Genomic DNA, 20,615 nt, shown 5'->3' on the forward strand with positions numbered 1-20,615 from the left:
TGTATGTATGTATGTTCATATGTATGTATGTATGTATGTTCATATGTATGTATGCATGTATGTATGTATGTATGGTCATAAGTATGTATGTATATATGTGTGGTCATATGTATGTATGGTCATAAGTATTTATGTGTGGTCATATGTATGTATGGTCATAAGTATGTATGTATGTATGTATTTATGTATGTATGGTCATATGTATGTGTGTATGTATGTATGGTCATAGAAATGTATGTATGTATCTTCATATGTATGTATGTGTGGTCATAAGTATGTATGTATGTATGTATGTATTTATGTATGTATGGTCATAGGTACGTATGTATGTATGGTCATAAGTAAGTATGTATATATATATGTATGTATGTCTGTATGTATGGTCATATGTATGGATGTATGTATGTATGGTCATAAGTATGTACCTATGTATGTATATATGTATGGTCATGTGTATGTATGGTCATAAGTATGTATGTATGTATGGTCATAAGTATGTATGTATGTATGGTGATAAGTATGTACGTATGTATGTATGTATGGTTATATTTATGTATGTATGTATGTATGTATGTATGTATGGTCATATGTGTGTATGTTCATATGTATGAATGTATATTCATAAGTATGTATGTGTGTATGTTCATATGTATGTATGTATTTATGTATGGTCTTTTTGAAAATAAAGGAAGTCATTCAAAAATTCAGTTTGCATGATTTTCAGTCTACGTACATACATACATGCATACAAACTTACAACCATACATACATACATACTTTTGACCATACATACATACATATGAACATACATATATACATGCTCATGACCATACATACATACATACATACATACTTATCACCATACATACATACATACATACATACATACATACATATATATGAACATACATACATACATCAATACATACATACTTATGACCATACATACATACATACATACGTATGACCATAAATGCATACATATGAATATACATACATACATACATACATACATACCTACTTATGACCATACATACATACATACATACATACATACATACTTATGACCATACATACATATGACCATACATACATACATACATACATACATACATACATATATGCCTACATACTTATGAAAATACATACATACATATGAACATACATACATATGACCATACATACATACATACTAACTTATGACCATACATGCATACATACATACATAATTATGACCATGCATACATACATACATACATACTTATGATCTTACATACATACATACATAATTATGACCATACATACATACATATTTATGATCTTACATACATACATAAATACATATGAACATACATACATACATACATACATACATACATACATACATACATACATATGACCATACATACATACATACATACATACATACATACAAACATATATACATACATACATACACACACACATATGAACATACATACATATGACCATACAAATGAGCATACATACATTCATACATACATATGAACATATATACATATGAACATGCATACATATGAGCATACATACATACATACACACATATATCCATACATATGAACATACATACATATGACCATACATACACACATACATACATACATACATACATACATACTTTTGACCATACATATATACATATGAGCAGACATACATATGACCATACATACATACATACATACATACATACATACTTATGACCATACATACATACATATGAACATACATACATACATATGAACATACATATGAGCATACATACATACATACATATATAAATACATACATACATATGTACTTATGACTATACATAAATATGAACATACATACATATGACCATACATACATACATACATATATACATATGAGCATACATATGACCATGCATGCATACATACATACATACATACATACATACATACATATTACCATACATATATACATATAACCATACATACATACATACATACATACATACATACATACATACATACATATGAACATACATACATACATACATACATACATATGAACATACATACATACATGCATGCAGATATAAACATTGGTTGATAATATCCGCCCAGTTTTACTCATCGGACCGATGCCGATATGTTAAAAAATGACAAACATACATACATACATACATACATACATACATACATACATATGACCATACATACATACATACATACATACATATATGCCTACATACTTATGACCATACATACATACATATGAACATACATACATATGACCATACATACATACATACTTACTTATGACCATACATACATACATACATAATTATGACCATACATACATACATACATACTTATGATCTTACATACATACATACATACATATGAACATACATACATACATACATACTTATGACCATACATACATACGTACATACATACATACATACATACATACAAACATATATACATACATACATACACACACACATATGAACATACATACATACCTATGAACATACATACATATGACCATTCAAATGAGCATACATACATTCATACATACATATGAACATACATACATATGAACATGCATACATATGAGCATACATACATACATATGAACATACATACACACACATACACATACATACATACATACATACTTTTGACCATACATATATACATATGAACAGACATACATATGACCATACATACATACATACACACATACATACTTATGATATAACATACATACATACATACATACATACATACATACATATGACCATACATACATACATACATACATACCTAATTATGACCATACATACATACATACATACATACCTACTTATGACCATACATACATACATACATACATACATACATACATACGTATGACCATACGTACATATGTATGACCATAAATACATATGAACATACATACATACATACATACATACATACGACCATACATACATACATACATAAATACATATGAACATACATACATACATACATACATACCTACTTATGAGCATACATACATACATACATACATACATACATATGTATGACCATACATACATACATACATACATATATACACACACACATATGAACATACATACATACATATGAACATACATACATATGAACATGCATACATATGAGCATACATACATACATACAGACATATATCCATACATATGAACATACATACATATGACCATACATACACACATACATACATACAGACATACATACTTTTGACCATACATATATACATATGAGCAGACATACATATGACCATACATACATACATACATACATACATACATACTTATGACCATACATACATACATATGAACATACATACATACATATGAACATACATATGAGCATACATACATACATACATACATAAATACATACATACATATGAACAAACATACATACATACCTGCTTATAACCATACATACATACATACATACATACATACAAACATATATACATACATACACACATATGAACATACATACATACTTATGAACAAACATACATATGAGCATACATACTTATGAACATACATACATATGAACATACATACATATGAACATGCATACATATGAGCATACATACATACATACACACATATATCCATACATATGAACATACATACATATGACCATACATACACACACATACATACATACATACATACATACTTTTGACCATACATACATACATACATACTTATCACCATACATACATACATACATACATACATACCTACTTATGACCATACATACATACATACATACATACATACGTACATACATACAAACATATATACATACACACACACACATATGAACATACATACATACGTTATGAACATACAGACATATGAGCATACATACTTATGAACATACATACATATGAACATGCATACATATGAGCATACATACATACATACACACATATATCCATACATATGAACATACATACATATGACCATACATACACACACATACACATACATACATACATACATACATACTTTTGACCATACATATATACATATGAACAGACATACATATGACCATACATACATACATACATACATACATACATACATACATATGACCATACATACATACATACATACATACCTACTTATGACCATACATACATGCATACATACATACATACGTATGACCATACGTACATATGTATGACCATACATACATATGAACATACATACATACATACATACATACAACCATACATACATACATACATAAATACATATGAACATACATACATACATACATACCTACTTATGACCATACATACATACATACATACATACATACATACATACATACGTATGACCATACATACATACATACATACATACATACACACACATATGAACATACATACATACATATGAACATACATACATATGAACATGCATACATATGACCATACATACACACATACATACATACATACATACATACTTTTCACCATACATATATACATATGAGCAGACATACATATGACCATACATACATACATACATACATACATACATACTTATGACCATACATACATACATATGAACAGACATATGAGCATACATACATACATACATACATACATACATACATATATACATACATACATATGAACATACATACATATGACCCGACATATGAGCATACATACATACATACATACATATATACATACATACTTACGATCTTACATACATACATACATACATACATATAACCATACATACATACATACATAAATACATACATACGTATGAACATACATACATACATACATACATGCAGATATAAACATTGGTTGATAATATCCGCCCAGTTTTACTCATCGGACCGATGCCGATATGTTAAAAAATGACATACATACATACATACATACATACATACATACATACATACATACATATGACCATACATACATACATACATACATATATGCCTACATACTTATGACCATACATACATACATACATACATATGAACATATATACATATGACCATACATACATACATACTTACTTATGACCACACATACATACATACACAATTATGACCATACATACATACATACATACATACTTATGATCTTACATACATACAAACATAATTATGACCATACAAACATACATACATACATACATACATACTTATGATCTTACATACATACATACATACATACATATGAACATACATACATACATACATACATACCTACTTATGACCATACATACATACATACATACATACATACATACAAACATATATACATACATACACACATATGAACATACATACATATGAGCATACATACTTATGAACATACATACACACACATACACATACATACATACTTTTGACCATACATATATACATATGAACAGACATACATATGAGCATACATACATACATACACACATGTATCCATACATATGAACATACATACATATGACCATACATACACACACATACACATACATACATACATACATACTTTTGACCATACATATATACATATGAACAGACATACATATGACCATACATACATACATACATACATACATACATACATACATACATACTTATGATCTAACATACATATGACCCGACATATGAGCATACATGCATACATACACACATATATCCATACATATAACCATACATACATACATACATAAATACATACATACGTATGAACATACATACATACATACATACATACATACATACATACATACATATGAACATACATACATACATACATACATGCAGATATAAACATTGGTTGATAATATCCGCCCAGTTTTACTCATCGGACCGATGCCGATATGTTAAAAAATGACATACATACATACATACATACATACATACATACATACATACATACATACATACATATGACCATACATACATACATACATACATATATGCCTACATACTTATGACCATACATACATACATACATACATATGAACATATATACATATGACCATACATACATACATACTTACTTATGACCACACATACATACATACACAATTATGACCATACATACATACATACATACATACTTATGATCTTACATACATACAAACATAATTATGACCATACAAACATACATACATACATACATACATACTTATGATCTTACATACATACATACATACATACATATGAACATACATACATACATACATACATACCTACTTATGACCATACATACATACATACATACATACATACATACAAACATATATACATACATACACACATATGAACATACATACATATGAGCATACATACTTATGAACATACATACATATGAACATACATACACACACATACACATACATACATACTTTTGACCATACATATATACATATGAACAGACATACATATGAGCATACATACATACATACATACATGTATCCATACATATGAACATACATACATATGACCATACATACACACACATACACATACATACATACATACATACTTTTGACCATACATATATACATATGAACAGACATACATATGACCATACATACATACATACATACATACATACAAACATACATACATACTTATGATCTAACATACATATGACCCGACATATGAGCATACATGCATACATACACACATATATCCATACATATGACCATACATACATACATACATACATACATACATACAAACATATATACATACATACGCACATATGAACATACATACATACATACGTTATGAACATACATACATATGAGCATACATACTTATGAACATACATACATATGAACATGCATACATATGAGCATACATACATACATACACACATATATCCATACATATGAACATACATACATATGACCATACATACACACACATACACATACATACATACATACATACTTTTGACCATACATATATACATATGAACAGACATACATATGACCATACATACATACATACATACATACATACATATATACTTATGATCTAACATACATACATACATACATACATACATACATACATATGACCATACATACATACATACATACCTACTTATGACCGTACATACATGCATACATACATACATACGTATGACCATACGTACATACATACATACCTACTTATGATCTAACATACATACATACATACATACATACATACATACATATGACCATACATACATACATACATACCTACTTATGACCGTACATACATGCATACATACATACATACGTATGACCATACGTACATATGTATGACCATACATACATACATACATACATACATAAATACATATGAACATACATACATACATACATACATACCTACTTATGACCATACATACATACATACATACATACATACGTATGACCATACATACATATATACATACATACATATGTATGACCATACATACATACATACATACATACATACGTATGACCATACATACATGCATACATACATACATACGTATGACCATACGTACATATGTATGACCATACATACATATGAACATACATACATACATACATACATACATACTTTTGACCATACATATATACATATGAACATACATACATATGACCATACATACATACATACATACATACATACTTATGATCTAACATACATACATACATACATACATACATACATACATACATATGACCATACATACATACATACATACATACCTACTTATGACCATACATACATGCATACATACATACATACGTATGACCATACGTACATATGTATGACCATACATACATATGAACATACATACATACATACATACATACATACATACATATGACCATACATACATACATACATACCTACTTATGACCATACATACATGCATACATACATACATACATATGACCATACGTACATGTGTATGACCATACATACATATGAACATACATACATACATACATACGACCATACATACATACATACATAAATACATATGAACATACATACATACATACATACATACATACATACCTACTTATGACCATACATACATACATACATACATACGTATGACCATACATACATACATACATACATACATACGTATGACCATACATACATACATACATACATACACACACACATATGAACATACATACATACATATGAACATACATACACACATACATACATACATACATACATACATACATACATACTTTTGACCATACATATATACATATGAGCAGAAATGCATATGACCATACATACATACATACATACATACATACTTATGACCATACATACATACATATGAACATACATACATACATACATATGAACAGACATATGAGCATACATACATACATACATACATACATACATACATATGAACATACATACATATGAAAATACATACATACATACACATGACCCGACATATGAGCATACATACATACATACACACATATATCCATACATATGAACATACATACATACATACATACATATATACATACATACTTACGATCTTACATACATACATACATACATACATACATACATATAACCATACATACATACATACATAAATACATACATACGTATGAACATACATACATACATACATACATACATACATATGAACATACATACATATGAAAATACATACATACATACACATGACCCGACATATGAGCATACATACATACATACACACATATATCCATACATATGAACATACATACATACATACATACATATATGCCTACATACTTATGACCATACATACATACATACATACATATGAACATATATACATATGACCATACATACATACATACTTACTTATGACCATACATACATACATACATAATTATGACCATACATACATACATACATACTTATGATCTTACATACATACAAACATAATTATGACCATACAAACATACATACATACATACATACATACTTATGATCTTACATACATACATACATACATACATATGAACATACATACATACATACATACATACTTATGACCATACATACATACATACATACATACATACATACAAACATATATACATACATACACACATATGAACATACATACATATGAGCATACATACTTATGAACATACATACATATGAACATACATACATATGAACATGCATACATATGAGCATACATACATACATACATACACACATGTATCCATACATATGAACATACATACATATGACCATACATACACACACATACACATACATACATACATACATACATACTTTTGACCATACATACACACATATGAACATACATACATATGAGCATACATACTTATGAACATACATACATATGAACATACATACACACACATACACATACATACATACTTTTGACCATACATATATACATATGAACAGACATACATATGAGCATACATACATACATACACACATGTATCCATACATATGAACATACATACATATGACCATACATACACACACATACACATACATACATACATACATACTTTTGACCATACATATATACATATGAACAGACATACATATGACCATACATACATACATACATACATACATACATACATATATACATACTTATGATCTAACATACATATGACCCGACATATGAGCATACATGCATACATACACACATATATCCATACATATGACCATACATACATACATACATACATACATACATACATACATACATACATACATACAAACATATATACATACATACGCACATATGAACATACATACATACGTTATGAACATACATACATATGACCATACATACTTATGAACATACATACATATGAACATGCATACATATGAGCATACATACATACATACACACATATATCCATACATATGAACATACATACATATGACCATACATACACACACATACACATACATACATACATACATACTTTTGACCATACATATATACATATGAACAGACATACATATGACCATACATACATACATACATACATACATACATACATACTTATGATCTAACATACATACATACATACATACATACATATGACCATACATACATACATACATACCTACTTATGACCATACATACATGCATACATACATACATACGTATGACCATACGTACATATGTATGACCATACATACATACATACATACATACATACATAAATACATATGAACATACATACATACATACAGACATACATACCTACTTATGACCATACATACATACATACATACATACATACGTATGACCATACATACATACATACATACATACCTACTTATGACCATACATACATGCATACATACATACATACGTATGACCATACGTACATATGTATGACCATACATACATATGAACATACATACATACATACATACATACTTTTGACCATACATATATACATATGAACAGACATACATATGACTATACATACATACATACATACATACTTATTATCTAACATACATACATACATACATACATACATATGACCATACATACATACATACATACCTACTTATGACCATACATACATGCATACATACATACATACATATGACCATACGTACATGTGTATGACCATACATACATATGAACATACATACATACATACATACGACCATACATACATACATACATAAATACATATGAACATACATACATACATACATACATACCTACTTATGACCATACATGCATACATACATACATACGTATGACCATACATACATACATACATACATACGTATGACCATACATACATACATACATACATACATACATACACACACACATATGAACATACATACATACATATGAACATACATACATATGAACATGCATACATATGACCATACATACACACATACATACATACATACATACATACTTTTGACCATACATATATACATATGAGCAGACATACATATGACCATAGATACATACATACATACATACATACTTATGACCATACATACATACATATGAACATACATACATACATATGAGCAGACATATGAGCATACATACATACATACATACATACATACATACATACATATGAACATACATACATATGAAAATACATACATACATACACATGACCCGACATATGAGCATACATACATACATACACAAATATATCCATACATATGAACATACATACATACATACATACATACATATATACATACATACTTACGATCTTACATACATACATACATACATACATACATACATACATACATACATACATATAACCATACATACATACATACATAAATACATACATACGTATGAACATACATACATACATACATACATACATATGAACATACATACATACATACATACATACATACATACATACATACATGCAGATATAAACATTGGTTGATAATATCCGCCCAGTTTTACTCATTGGACCGATGCCGATATGTTAAAAAATGACAAACATACATACATACATACATACATACATACATACATGCATACATACATACATACATATGACCATACATACATACATACATACATATATGCCTACATACTTATGACCATACATACATACATACATACATATGAACATATATACATATGACCATACATACATACATACTTACTTATGACCATACATACATACATACATAATTATGACCATCCATACATACATACATACTTATGATCTTACATACATACAAACATAATTATGACCATACAAACATACATACATACATACATACATACATACTTATGATCTTACATACATACATACATACATACATATGAACATTCATACATACATACATACCTACTTATGACCATACATACATACATACATACATACATACAAACATATATACAGACATACACACATATGAACATACATACATATGAGCATACATACTTATGAACATACATACATATGAACATACATACATATGAACATGCATACATATGAGCATACATACATACATACACACATGTATCCATACATATGAACATACATACATATGACCATACATACACACACATACACATACATACATACATACATACTTTTGACCATACATATATACATATGAACAGACATACATATGACCATACATACTTACATACATACATACATACATACATACATACTTATGATCTAACATACATACATACATACATACATATGAACATACATACATATGACCCGACATATGAGCATACATGCATACATACACACATATATACATACATATGACCATACATACATACATACATACATACATACATGCATACATACATACATATAACCATCCATACATACACACATATATATAAAAGACCATACATACATATATACATACATACATACATACATGCAGATATAAACATTGGTTGATAATATCAGCCCAGTTTTACTCATCGGACCGATGCCGATATGTTAAAAAATGACAACAAAACATTGGCCGATACCAATATTAATGCTGATATATCGGCATCCCTAAAAAGAACTGGACTTTATGATAACAGATAAGTAATTTTAGCATGAACTAGCTAAACTACTAATAAATCCATCTGCTAAATGTAAAATCAGGAGGCTGTCGCATAACTGATCTGAATAAGACATGCATTTGTACAAATAACTGTAAGATGTATGCATAGAGGTGCAGATATTTTCCCTGATGAATTGGTCAAAAGCTGTTAAAACTGCTGTGCTTGTATCCTAAATATAAACATCAGAAGCATTAAAATTTGATTTCCCTGCGTGGGTCCTGATGATGCAGGATTACTGTCGCCAAAACTTTCTTCTTCTTTTTATTGGAGTAAAACTTTACTGTTCAGTATGCGGACGCAGTCCCAACTTCTCTTGTTCATTTTGCCTCTACGTCAGGTTGTGGAGTCTCTGAGTCGACTGGTCAAGGCCTTGAGTATCCTGGAGAAGTATGGCTGTAACCTGACCAGCCCCACCAGGCCCAGATACTGGAGGAGCGTCAAGCACAACAACCCCGTCTTCAGAACGACAGTGGACGCCGTCAAGGTGAGCGAAAACCTGACAAGTTACATCCTTCTGCCTGTAACAGTCATTTGGTGCAGATCTTCCATTTCCTACAGACATTTTTGATGTAATTCTGCTTTTACAGTGCCTTTTAGTGTGTATCAAGTTGATTTTCCTTTTTTTTTTAAAAAGACATTTTTTACATTTATAATGATTAACTTGCTGAATCATATATTGTAAAAAAAAAAAAAGTCTGGACGTTCTTGAAGTATCATGAGGAAGTATTACAATCCTTTTTTTCCTCCTCAGGGAGGCAGGAGAGTCCTCTTTCTGTACGGTTACACCAATCAGCAGATCGATGGCCTCAGTTTCCCAGATGAAGTCACCGATCCAGACACCGAGAAGGTGGCTGCAGTGACGCTGGAGGTCATGACCCTACGCACAGAGGTGGACATGCTCATCAAGGTTTGTGTTTGTGTGTGAATAGTGCTGGTGTTGCTCAGCTGCGTTTTGTGGAAGAAATTCACTGTATTCTACTTGTTATGTGTCTGTTTGTTCAGGGTACCCATCCTCACCCAGAACACTTCAAAGACATCATCCCATTTGTCATCCAGCAGGTACAGGTCTGTACCAACATCTCCAGCGTCTGTATACTCGAATCTGTGTCAAAAAGCATCATTAAACCAAAAATGTTGTCACTAAATTTGATATCAGCTGCAGAACACTGTTTTTGAATTTGCACACTCTCCCAACAAATACAAAAAAACAGAAATTGCACATATTTGAACATTATATGACTTATTCTCACAAGTCACACATCACATATAAACATTAAAGGGATCGTTTTTAATACAAATCACAAACATACAATTTGAAATCATTCTAAGCAGGAATTTCTACTAATAAACAGAAAACATGAAGTGAGTGAAATCAGCATTTGTGCTCATGCTAATGCCAAAAATACATTTGATTTAAGTTGTCTGTTCATGTCATTAAGAAATGAAGAATAGTTAAATAAAGAACATGTAAACAAATCCTTTAATAAAAGTCTTTCGGCTCAAATGCAGCACAATCATCTGTCTTCATGCAGTTAATTTTTTTTTCTTTGTCTGCTGCATGTTTAAAGTGTGAAGAGTGTTGACTGTGATGCTGATTTGTTCAGGATAAGCCGGTGAATAACGCTGTGGTTATCCCGGCTGGAGAGGAGCAGCAACAGGGAGACAAACTCCAGGCTCTGCCTCCTCCACCCAAACCCACGCAGGTCCCTGGAGGACAGCCTCTGAAACCAGCCACAGGTGAGCTGCTGCAACACCTCGCTACCTGCTTTCATTACTTAGAACCTGTTCGTCACCAGTTAGTGATTAAAAACAACATTTTTTACCTGAATTAGTCTCTTTTGATGCCACAAGCTTAATCCAGACGAGGAACCTTTGGAGGAACTTTCCACCAAGGTCAGAATTAATTTTCGGGGACATGCTGGAAGGTGTAGTACTTACACCACCATTTTTAAAAATCTGCACCCACAAACCAGTTTTTAGCTCACTGTGCTCTGATACATCAACATGGAATTAAAGAAGAAATCGTACGACTGATGGACCAGTGATGAAGAGTTAGTAAAAAGAGCTGTCACCTCTTCATGCAGTACTAGACAAAAGTTTGGACATATCTTCTCGTTCAGTGTTTTTTCTTTATTTATATTATTTTTCTACATTGTAGATTAATACTGGAGGCATCAAAAGAAAAATAAAAGTGGAGTATGTCTAAACAAAAAATGTGAAAACAGGGCAAAATGTTTTGTATTTTCAAATCTTAAAAAGTAAAAAGACTTTCGCACACTGTCTTCTGCACATGCAATCATGAGATTTAATAAAATGTTTATTTTATAAATAAATAAATCTACTGCAGAACACGTACCTCGAAGCTTAACTTCACTCACTGTCTCGATTTGTTTTCTTTAGTTGCAGGCTCTCCTCCAGCGAGTGAGTGTAATTTGTGTGGTGGTCCTTCGTCTCTGGTTTGCCCGTCTTGTGACAATCAGCCTTTCTGTGATGCGTGTGATGACCTCTTTCACCGCCACCCCTCCAGAGCCAATCACAAGAGAGACAAAATACAGAAAACCAAACAGGGTACGTCAGATTACAACAAGCTTTAAATCAGGAATTTATCAGGGACAAACAGCAAAAGCTGCAAGTTGTTTTTGTTCCTTTAATGTTGTTTTTTTGTGTGTGTGCGTGTGTAGAGACGTGCAGCATCTGTGGGGTTTCGTCTGTGTACGCTCAGTGCTCCACATGTGTGCAGAGGCTGTGTCTGAACTGTGACCGGCTGTTCCACTCTCACCCTGACCGCAAAGGACACAACAGAACCATAACTACACCAGCTAAAACATCCAGGTGAGAAGAGCAGGAACTTCAAACCACTTCACTGTCAGATTCACTTCCTCCTTTAAACAGCGGTGTGGTCTCACGATCGGAGGTGTGGTGACACCAGTTCACTTGATACTGAACGCTTCCCCTGCTCATTGACAGAAATATAAATGAATGGTGCCCTCCATAAAAGATCTTAAACAAGAATTTAAAATCTTCTAAAAGAATGAGTCAACTATGTCCTGTCCAAAAATGTCCTGTAAATCATTATTGTGAGAAATTCTGTTGAAATAAGAAGTTAGTATCTTAAAACGAGGAGTTCTTATCTCAAAATAATGACTTAGCATCTCAAAATAATGATTTAGTATTTCAAAATAACAAGTTAGTGTCACAAAGTAATGACTTGGTATTGCAAAATAGTGAGTTATCTGGCTATCTCGTTATTTAGAGATTTGAGAAAACCTATAGAGGTCATTATTTTTTCTAAAGTTTCTCATAATGACTCACAGGATCATAGGCGTCCATACTGAACCTAAAAAATGCTGATCGGAAAAATCACAATTTGCTTCAGAAAACTCTTGTATTTCATGTAAATGCAAAGAAAATGAAAGAGTCGGATCATATGATTTTTTTTTTTTTTTGCACGTTTAGAATTTGCAGTGGTTAGATCTGAGTTCAGCTGAGCTTCCCATATCTTTGTGTTTCAGATTTTATTTAATACTGGCTTGTTGCCCTTGATTACCCTTTCTCAGTTATATTCTTTATGTTCAGTCTTGTAAGTGTTATGTTTGTCTAATTGTTGGATTTTTGCTGTTAATTTTATTGTCTCTTGCACAACAGATCACTCCGCATGAATATAAGTTAAATGAATAACTGAATCATGAATCTGTTAAAGGAGACAGGCCGCTAGACTGCATCCTAAGTGTAATTTCATTGCTTTTCTGTCGTCTTCCAGTCCTTCTCTGTCACCGTGGGAATGTTCTCATTGCACTACAGTGAACGAGATGCGAGCCGTTCTCTGCACGACCTGCGAGCGGCCTCGACTCGCTACGGCCGCGTCCACCGTTCAAGAAAGCCCCATGTCAGTTCCTACGTCTCCCAACACAGGTGAGACTAAACTTTACTTCTACGCCACAGTCACAAAGTGATTTAAAAAGGGGAATTAAAATTAATAAACATGTAAAGCTCTGCTGTTGCTGACATAAGGAGACATAGTTGTTGCACGATAATTCAGATGTGTGTGTTTAATTCCTCAGAGTGGCAGTGCAAGAGCTGCACAGTTGTGAATCAAGGCAGCAGCATCCTCTGTGAGGTGTGTGAGCGCCCTCGTCTGGCCACTCGCCCGCCTGTTGCGCCGGCGCTGTCCGGCCCAGGATCTCTGTCTGACTCTGGGACAAAGGTTTGTCTCACTGATGCAGCATCCTCGAGCTCTTAATCTTTATTTTTCCAGCTGTTAATACAGTGGGTGTTTGGGGTCCGTATTTCCATATAGTGGTTAGAATATAACGTTGTTTCCATAACAACAACGTATTAAACGACCATGTGAAAGCTCATAGTGATGAATCAACAGAGAATATGTCAGCAACTCCCCACGGCTTTAAAGAGCTTTATATTGAGTTTCAGTTCATTTTTGCACCACCTGCTCAGCATCAAGCTGCAGACAGACTCAGTTAGAGACAAGATGGTGAACATAATGAGGCATTTAACCACCAGAGAGCCTAATATCTCCCTCAGGAGCAGGTGCAGACAAAAACCAGAGCTGAAAGAGAGTGAATATTAGACTCAGTTTCATCAGGTGACACAAACACGACTTCAAACGAATGGTAATTTTACTCCGTAAATGAGAAACTTTGCCAACAAGTTCACTAAATCAACTAAAACGGTTAATAGCACTGTTTCATATGTCAGTTATTGCAGAATAAAAGATTCATAAATTAAATGAAAAAATAATTAATCCACAGTGTTGGGGAACTTATTTTCAAAATGTAATTTAATACATATAACTAGTTGGTTTCATTTGAAAATAATAACTTTACAATATTACTGTCTGTGTAGAGGAATGTGCTACAATACTTATGTATTACTTTCATCAAATTAACTACAGAATTATGACGAGGTGGCAACAAACTAAATGCCCCTGTGTTGCAGCAATTACAGTAAAAAGACATTTCAAGTGTTTTTTTTTACACCTCAAGTCTATTTTTTTGACAATACACACATAATTGCAAGGTTGATGCCCACACATAATGCACATAACCATATTTGGTGGAGTGTCCCTTTATGACGGAGTGTTGATCATTAGTTTCCTTATTATTAATCTTCAGAGCTGCTGTTGAGGGATTGTTTCTTCCTTGAATGTAGTTTTTAAATGTAAGTATCTGTATGAAACTCTACTGCAGATACATGAATGATTATTGTACTTATGCTGTAAAAAAACAGCAGTTGGTTTCCCTTTTAAACCCCCTCAGTATATTCTTTTAAGCTGTTTTCATATATATTTTTGTCTTCATGTGTATAATTTTGTTCTTTTCTTTGTCGTTTGCAGTGGATGTGTCAGTTCTGCACCTTTGTAAACACGAAACCCAGTCAGGTTTGTGAGATGTGCGACCTGTCAAGTAAAGACTCTACGGGAGTTTCTCTGCCGCAGTCCCTCCAGCAGACTCTGTCCAGCACCAAAGATCAACCACAGACGGGTGTGAGGCCTCAACCGAAGCCCAGAATGAACCTGGAGCTGAGAAGACAGAAGATGATGAAGGAAGAGGGCCTCATTCTCATCAACCAGATCAGGGTAGGTCGACACGCATCAATCTCACACAACCACACAACACGATAACGAAATCAGCAGGGAAACTGTGTTCTGTCTTCATAATGAGGACGAATTAGATGTGATCAGACGTGTGCAGCTGCTGCTGAGCTCAGCTGTCTGCAGTCCAATGAATTCTGCTGATCACTTTCTTAAATAGCTGATTGACTGTTTGGTCTATATAAAGTGTCACAAAGTTACTGCTTTTAGTTTCACAAATATGAGAATTTGCTGGTTTTCAGTCTTATATGATTGTAAATTGAATATCTTTGGGTTTGGGACAAATTGAATTTTAATTTTTTACACAATTTTACACAAATTTTATTGACCAAATAATTAACCTATTAATCTGAAACATAATCAACAGATTAATAAAACCTAATTTAATTGCAGTGATCAACCCAGAGGACTGATTGTGGCCTTAGATTATATTTCCAACATCCATTTTATAGACTAAATGATTAATTAATTATTGGTAATGGAAATAATCATTATAAGTTTCAGTTTTAGAAGTTGTTGAAATTATTTATTTAGTGAAACTTTTTAATTAAAGCACAGCCTCATCCTTTTAACTGTTAGAAGCAGGCCTCCAACAAACAATTGTTTTCATTATCAGCTGATTATTTTATTAATTTCTGGTCTATAAAATTGCAGAAAATAGTGACATATGATGATCAAATGTCTTGTTTTGTCCAACCAACAGTCCAAACACCCAAATTATTCACTTTACCATCACATAAGACAAGAAAAACGCAGCAAATCTTCACAATTGTGAAGCTTAAACTTAAATAGCTGCAGATTAATTGTGTCACTTGTCATTTCAGCTGGAAGTAACAATATCGCAGTAAAATAAACATGAGACTGATCGTCTTTGTCCTTCGCAGGAAGCAGAAAAGTGTGGCGTCAGTCCTGAGGAGGTGTACGCCGCCATCTTGTGCGGCAGCGGCAGCAACACTAAACCCTGTGATTGGCTGAAATCGGAGCTGCCTCACCTGCTGGACGAAATCTGCGCCATGGCGGCTTCGGTCCAGCTGAACTACAAAGCGGGGGATTCTGGGATGCAGCTCACGGTGGAGAGAGACGGCGAGGACCCGGAGCAGAGCGCTCCTCCCGTCGCAGGTGAAGGCGTGAAGCTGTCCAGAGCCGAGGCCAAGCTCGCCTGGCTGGCAGCAGGGGGAGACACAGACAGAGCCGTGAGACAGCTGCTGAGAGACAGACAGGTCAAGGTAGGAAAACACAAAAAAATAACACTTAAATACAATTCATTCAGTAGAATATTTCTGCTGGACGTAGAGGAGTTTTTAACTTCTGCAGTTTGTGTCAACATCTTCCACTGCGGTTAGCAGACATGTTAACAATTTCCCACCAGCTGATGTCAGCTTAACAACTGCAGACATATTCTCTACGTTAAACAAGCTCCCTTAACTATTTTTAGTCTAATAAATAAAGAAAAAAAAACTCAGTTATTTCCAAGCAGGGATCAGAGTCTAAATTAAGTTCTGTTATCATTAGTCCTCCCAGAGAGACCCTGCTCTGGGGTTACTGTTTTCCAAAAGAATAGATAACAGTTGCAGCCACTACAGCATGAAGTGATACAAACTTTTTTTAGTGTGCTGTTGATATGGAGGTGTTGAGTAAAGCTGCTGGATCTTCATCCATGTGTGCAGAGCACAGAAGGGGGAGCAGAGTCTCAGCTGCAGCGAGATTAATCTGCAGCTTTTTGTAGATTAAATGAATTTGTGAGAAAACAGGATGTCTGTCGAGTGTCTCCTGACTTTCTGACCTTGAAAAATAACTCAGAACAAAGACGGTCTGTCTGTGGGGCGTTGGGAGTGATACTGTGTGGAGGAGTGTTGTACAGTACGACCCTCTTGACACTGGCTTTTGATTAAACTGCTCTCAGAGGAAACGTTTAAACTGAGGCAGGAGATATACGACTCCTGGACAGGTGTGGTGTGTGTTTAGACTCCAAATTCATGACCTAAACTCAGAGGATTAACAGATTATTGATCCAAAACTCATTATTTTCTTCTGTGTGATGCTGTTAATGGTGCTGAATTAAACAGCTGTATTGCATCAGAGGCTTGCACATGAAGCGATGGTCTATTTCTCCTGCCAATCAATATCCCTGGTCCTAATGAGCAAAAGTATTAATACTTCAAAATGTTTTCAATACCACATTGTTTCAAATAATACAATACTAACATTTGATAGTATTGAAAGTACCAAAGCTGTAAAAAAGAAAATATCTTAAGTCTTCATTCAAGACCTGAGTTCAGTTTCCTGCCTGAAATTTGTCTCAGAGCAGCAA

The 20,615-nt window shown here is 32.8% G+C and overlaps 1 protein-coding gene across 2 annotated transcripts in view; it reads left to right on the forward strand.

Moving 5' to 3' along the window:
* LOC146307808 (E3 ubiquitin-protein ligase RNF31-like) overlaps nucleotides 1-20,615 on the forward strand; it is a 48,755-nt gene that overhangs the window by 19,071 nt on the left and 9,069 nt on the right. Inside the window, exons 3-12 of one of the 2 annotated variants that reach the window (XM_084747515.1) lie at nucleotides 13,034-13,180; nucleotides 13,448-13,603; nucleotides 13,699-13,761; nucleotides 14,301-14,433; nucleotides 15,097-15,264; nucleotides 15,378-15,528; nucleotides 16,457-16,608; nucleotides 16,758-16,900; nucleotides 18,047-18,289; nucleotides 19,189-19,530. In XM_084747515.1, the coding sequence (XP_084603641.1) occupies nucleotides 13,034-13,180; nucleotides 13,448-13,603; nucleotides 13,699-13,761; nucleotides 14,301-14,433; nucleotides 15,097-15,264; nucleotides 15,378-15,528; nucleotides 16,457-16,608; nucleotides 16,758-16,900; nucleotides 18,047-18,289; nucleotides 19,189-19,530 (1,698 nt within the window). The remainder of the gene's footprint in view (nucleotides 1-13,033; nucleotides 13,181-13,447; nucleotides 13,604-13,698; nucleotides 13,762-14,300; nucleotides 14,434-15,096; nucleotides 15,265-15,377; nucleotides 15,529-16,456; nucleotides 16,609-16,757; nucleotides 16,901-18,046; nucleotides 18,290-19,188; nucleotides 19,531-20,615) is intronic. The other variant, XM_084747516.1, reaches the window with a different exon arrangement.

Source organism: Lutjanus erythropterus, chromosome 21 (genome assembly GCF_056507025.1).
Source record: "Lutjanus erythropterus isolate fLutEry1 chromosome 21, fLutEry1.hap2, whole genome shotgun sequence".
Taxonomy (NCBI): domain Eukaryota; kingdom Metazoa; phylum Chordata; class Actinopteri; order Lutjaniformes; family Lutjanidae; genus Lutjanus; species Lutjanus erythropterus.